The sequence below is a fragment of the Polypterus senegalus genome, unplaced genomic scaffold (genome assembly GCF_016835505.1).
Source record: "Polypterus senegalus isolate Bchr_013 unplaced genomic scaffold, ASM1683550v1 scaffold_328, whole genome shotgun sequence".
Taxonomy (NCBI): domain Eukaryota; kingdom Metazoa; phylum Chordata; class Cladistia; order Polypteriformes; family Polypteridae; genus Polypterus; species Polypterus senegalus.
The window spans coordinates 23,230-28,843 of record NW_024386140.1 but is presented as its reverse complement, the minus strand read 5'-3'; the positions used below and the strand labels follow the sequence as shown (position 1 = coordinate 28,843).

At 36.7% G+C, this 5,614-nt stretch overlaps 1 protein-coding gene across 1 annotated transcript; it reads left to right on the top strand.

Moving 5' to 3' along the window:
• Nucleotides 1-939: 939 nt before the first annotated feature.
• LOC120522580 (G2/M phase-specific E3 ubiquitin-protein ligase-like) lies at nt 940-5,097 on the top strand. Its single transcript, XM_039743445.1, has 8 exons — nt 940-1,035; nt 1,142-1,227; nt 1,582-1,634; nt 1,879-1,918; nt 2,020-2,090; nt 2,312-2,401; nt 4,232-4,446; nt 4,544-5,097. The coding sequence occupies exons 2-8, from the start codon at nt 1,225-1,227 to the stop codon at nt 4,777-4,779; spliced, it is 708 nt and encodes a 235-aa protein (XP_039599379.1). The 5' UTR covers nt 940-1,035; nt 1,142-1,224; the 3' UTR covers nt 4,780-5,097.
• The last annotated feature ends 517 nt before the right edge of the window (nt 5,098-5,614 follow it).

Here is a 5,614-nt window from a genome sequence, read left to right as displayed (position 1 = left end):
AAATGCCTTGTTGATGTTAGAGGTCAGAGGAGAATGGGTCAACTGATTCAAGCTGATAGAAGAGCAACTTTGACTGAAATAACCACTCGTTACAACCGAGGTATGCAGCAAAGCATTTGTGAAGCCACAACACACACAACCTTGAGGCGGACGGGCTACAACAGCAGAAGACCCCACCGGGTACCACTCATCTCCACTACAAATAGGAAAAACAGGCTACAATTTGCACAAGCTCACCAAAATTGGACAGTTGAAGACTGGAAAAATGTTGCCTGGTCTGATGAGTCTCGATTTCTGTTGAGACGTTCAAATGGTAGAGTCAGAATTTGGCGTAAACAGAATGAGAACATGGATCCATCATGCCTTGTTACCACTGTGCAGGCTGGTAGTGGTGGTGTAATGGTGTGGGGGATGTTTTCTTGGCACACTTTAGGCCCCTTAGTGCCAATTAGGCATCGTTTAAATGCCACGGGCTACCTGAGCATTGTTTCTGACCATGTCCATCCCTTCTTGACCACCATGTACCCATCCTCTGATGGCTACTTCCAGCAGGATAATGCACCATGTCACAAAGCTCGAATCATTTCAAATTGGTTTCTTGAACATGACAATGAGTTCACTGTACTAAAATGGCCCCCACAGTCACCAGATCTCAACCCAATAGAGCATCTTTGGGATGTAGTGGAACGGGAGCTTGTGCCCTGGATGTGCATCCCACAAATCTCCATTAACTGCAAGATGCTACCCTATCAATATGGGCCAACATTTCTAAAGAATGCTTTCAGCACCTTGTTGAATCAATGCCACGTAGAATGAAGGCAGTTCTGAAGGTGAAAGGGGGTCAAAGACCATATTAGTATGGTGTTCCTAATAATCCTTTAGGTGAGTGTATACTTTTGTATCCAGATTGCTCAGAGGTGGTCAATGTTCCTGGGACAGAAAGGCCATTCATATTGGCAGAATATAAAAAGGAAATAGGAAAGGCATATTGCAGGATCTCTTTTTTTATATGCCTTGAAAAAGACTTTAGAAGAGGTTAGTGGATCTGATGATTTAGCACTTTTACATATTCCACAGTGCTGTGACATACTGTACATAATAATGCATAATAATGTGTTGATTTTGTTTCCTTTAACTGCAGTGGATGTTAGCTCAGAATCAGACTCAGATTCTGAAATTTTTGTTACAAGTAGGAGCACAATTGAATTCAATCAGGCTGACACTATGGTGAGTTAACATGAAACAAATAATTTAGGAAAGCTATATACTGAATGGCCGTATTAATTATCTTAACCAGAGCTGTTCTGTGCATAATGCTTGCCAATATTTTGGTTCAACAGAGGCTAGCTACTTAGTAATGTCTGTAATTGAGTTTGAAAATACATTCCTGCATTGTACTTGAACAAACAGTAGGATTTACATTTTAAATGGCATTTGGTGTAACACATATGAATCATTTTGATTATTGTTCAGCCAGTTTATCTCTCAGAAATACTAACAACTTGCCATGTTTCAGCAGGCAACATTGATAAGTATTTATGTAGTAAGAGAAGAATAATATAGGCTGTATTTTCCCCTCAGGTTTTTGAAGACTGTAACCAAAGTACACCCAAACACAAACTAGAAGATGTAGTGTAAGTACCAATTTGCAAATGTAAGTAATCTGTAAGCTGGTAATGTGATCTAATCACATGTTTGGGACAGACCCTTGAGTTTATGTTGAGTTTTTGCTCTAAATATATGAAGTTGTAAATAATGTAAGAATATTGTGAAATTTGCAAAATTATCTAGATTATTATAATTTACCATAATTTTAAATTTCTTTTTTAACTCCATGATACTTTGTTGTTCTAAAGTGGTAATTTTAACATGTTTCAGAGATGCATCCAGACATTCATCAACGATTCAAGCTGGACAGGTAAGTATTGAACCAAATGTTACCTCATAATATTTTTTTCTTTTAGTTTTGTTTTATGTTGTGTTGGACATTTAAGTTCCCCATGTCACTTTATTTTTCAGATAGTAATATCTGATACTGAGGATACTCTGGATCTACCTGAATACAATGTGACTAAGTCCACTTACTACAGGTAAGCAAAAACAATTGACAAAATGTGACTATTCCCTTGGTAGACGTTTTTAGATTAGATGAAAAATAAACTGCCATATTGTTTCTAAAATATCTGTAGAATGGTTAACTTACAAAAAATACTTCAGGGATTTACTTAGGTTGGAAATTACTTAAGAAGAATGTTTTAGTGTAAAATGGGTGGAGTTGCCTTTTAACATAGGAATGGTAATTTCTTTACAGTAAATATACAAACCTTTATGCACCATGTGTTGAAGAAGAGGATGAAGAGCCAGTTCCTGTAAATTTGGGGAATTTATCAGACGCAACCATGTAAGCTGGCAGTTATTGACAATAGCAATAGGTTTCTCTGTGCACTTAATGGTAAAAGATTGAATTACTTCTGTGATAATATGTGAAAGAAGCTCTTTACTGCTCATCAGTGTTGTGCAAAAAATAGAAAACTGTGTACTGTCTGACATTTCACAAATGTAACTCAGTCTTGTGTAATTCTAGAGAGGAGGTAAACATTACACTACCTGATATCATTGCAAAGCTGTCGCATCATATTGATCATGGAAGAGTTAGCCGGTTCAACATTACAAGGTCAAATGTCTGGGATGGAGCAGTCCGAGGCTTCAAGCGTGCAACATATTCAGAAACCTGTGATATGCTAGTCAGATTTACTGATGATGCTGGTGTTTTGAGGATGGAATTGATACAGGTGGTCCAAGACGAGAGTTTCTAACTCTACTAATGAACCATCTTAAAGACCGACCAATTTTTGATGGACCAACAGGACAACGTTACTTAGTCTACAATGCAAATGGTATGTCTACATAGTGTTAAGATGTGTGACTTGTAATTATATATCACATCACTGATACACTTTGTTACTTGAACTGCTCCAGAGGTATTTAGCAACAACATGCTTAGGGTTGTCTTGATTTTAATGCATTATGGAATATATTTGTATGTTTCCAAAAGTAGTTGCTAAATATGTGTGGAACAGTAGAAATAACATTAAAAGCAATTTGGAATTGTGGTTCAAATTGTAAATCACCCAAAATTCTAAAATATGAATGATTTTCATTCATAGCTCTCAGGAGGATGAGTACTTCTTGGCAGGAAAGATGATTGCGGTATCAGTTGTGCATGGAGGCCCAGGTCCGCATTTCCTCTCAGAAGATCTTGTACTGTATCTTGCAGGCCAGCCGTCATTCAAAGCAACAGTGAATGATGTAACTGAAGAAGAAATAAAGAAAGCTTTGAGAGGTAGGAAAAGCATAATGCTATAGTAGGGAAGGGTTTATTTATTAGGCAGTGCTTTGAGAAAATCATTACTTCCTTGATAACATACACAGAGTAATGCATTTATTGTTCTGTGATTGTACAAGATATAGAGTTAAACTAGATAAGTAATGGAACAGAAATTTATGAGAACTATATATACTGTATATGCCCCTTTTTTTTGTGTTTTAGATTGACCGTGCTGCTTCTGTCGAAGCTTTGAGAATGTACTTTAAAATATAGCACAATGTTACAGACAGCCGGTTGTCTGAGATATGTGGCTACTCTTGAAGAAAAGGGAACAATTGTATCAGACTACCTCCGATGGTATATTATCGACCGTAACTCATGTGTAATTGACAGGTACCATCATATCCTAGTCTTACAATTTTTGTAAGTTACATTGCCATGTTCAAAGCAAACATGTCAGTCTGCAATTCAGTTGTTAACAAGCAACTTGCAACTACTGCATTATTAGTGAAGGACAGTTCCAATAATTTTCAACATATATGATTTCAAAAAGGGTTTCTGGTGATGAGTCAGGGTCAAAAATGTTTTAGTTGATTCCTGTCTCATTTCAACAGTAGTACATGGGGGCAGGCATGCTGTTCGAGCCTTTAAACCATCTAAAATAAGTGATCTAAAACCAGAAACTCAGAAAGGCTTTAAGAACATACCCCATTGACTCCTGTTTAAAGGGAAAATGCAGAAGCAACACGAAGTTTCTCTAATATGACTCAATACAATAAAACACATTTTACCTTAGATGCTGAAAATTACTGGAGTAATCATGTTTTTAACATACTGTCCATACACATACACTATGTGATTAGCACTTTATAGCAGTGTAACGATGTATTTTGTACTTTTTAGATTTAAAAATGGTCTTTCAGCTCTTCAGTTTTTGACTGCACTGCAGCAGCATCCTTCTTTGATGATCCCTGTCCTGTGCCACTCAGAAAAGAAGGTCACTGCCCTTGAACTTGAGGGACTTTTCAAACCTGACCTCAGTCCATCAGGGAGCAACAGGAGACTCAGAGAAGGACAAACATTAGGCTACTGGGCTGACTATCTCCTTGATTGTGAAGGTTTGCAAAATAGATTGCATAATTATTTATTTTACAAGTAGTTAAAAATAATACTTAATATGCCAAGATGTGAATGAACAATTCTGTTTCTTTACAGAAGGTCAGGCTGCTGTTTGCGTGGAAGATGTTTTCATGTTTGCAACTGGGCTAACTTCACTTCCCCCGTCTGGATTGGAACCGCTGCCGAGGATTGAGTTCCTGGATGATTCACCATTCCCAATGGCAAACACCTGTTCAAACACAATGAAATTACCACTGCTGGATTCATACAGTGTGTTTAAATCACATATGGATTTTGGAATTCAGAATTCGCCAGGATTTGGCTGTTTTTAAATCAGGTGTGATTGGGTCCACTAGATGTGGATAAATCACTACAGCTAGAGAACTCGCATCCATCTGCACTGGTGGACACACTTTAGCACTGTTATTATTTAATTTTGTAATATAACTCTGCTGCATTTTTTATATTTGAGATTTTGAAGAAACCATGTTTGATTATTGTTTAAGTTACAACTGAAGATGTTTTAATGTGTTCTTGTTTATATTATGTTACATTTGGACTGTTTCATCAAATCCTGAGCTCTGAAAGAGAGATTTCCTGGTAATAAAGCCAAATCAAGAGTACTTAAAATTAAACATTTATTTATTTTATACTTTGCCTTACTTTTACTTCACTTTATTTCATTTCACCCTTTATTTACAATTTAGGGCAGATGTGGAAGTTTTTCCAGTAAAAATTAAAATTCATGGACAGCACAAGTTACTCTTCGCATGCTTGACACACTGTTTCATTAATGTGTACATTATTACATCTGAATTATATTATATTATTACAAAGAATTATAATTGAGCAATTTCTTTAAGATGTATGTACAGTTCTGAAGCAGACTCCCAGTTCTCTGGCTTCTGTAGGTAACTGTGCTCCATAACAAAGTCCAAGTACTCCTGCATGTTCAGGTCACCACATGAATGCATTGGCTGATTTGATTCAGGGAAAGTATCCAGTTCTGTACATTCAATCCTAAATCCACACTCTCTGGAGCCAAATCTAGATTGAGAAATGGATCGGAGTAATAACATTTATTTACATTTAAGCTACAAAGAAAACAAAAAGTTACTGGGAAATGATAATCCATTACCTGTGTGGTAAGTAGTACAGTTCATTGGG

Bases quoted from the DNA above. Each gene is read 5' to 3' on its own strand.
- LOC120522580 (XM_039743445.1), top strand. The intron at 1,919-2,019 runs GTAAGTATTGAA...TTTATTTTTCAG, and splicing joins CAACGATTCAAGCTGGACAG to ATAGTAATATCTGATACTGA. The intron at 2,091-2,311 runs GTAAGCAAAAAC...ATTTCTTTACAG, and splicing joins ACTAAGTCCACTTACTACAG to TAAATATACAAACCTTTATG.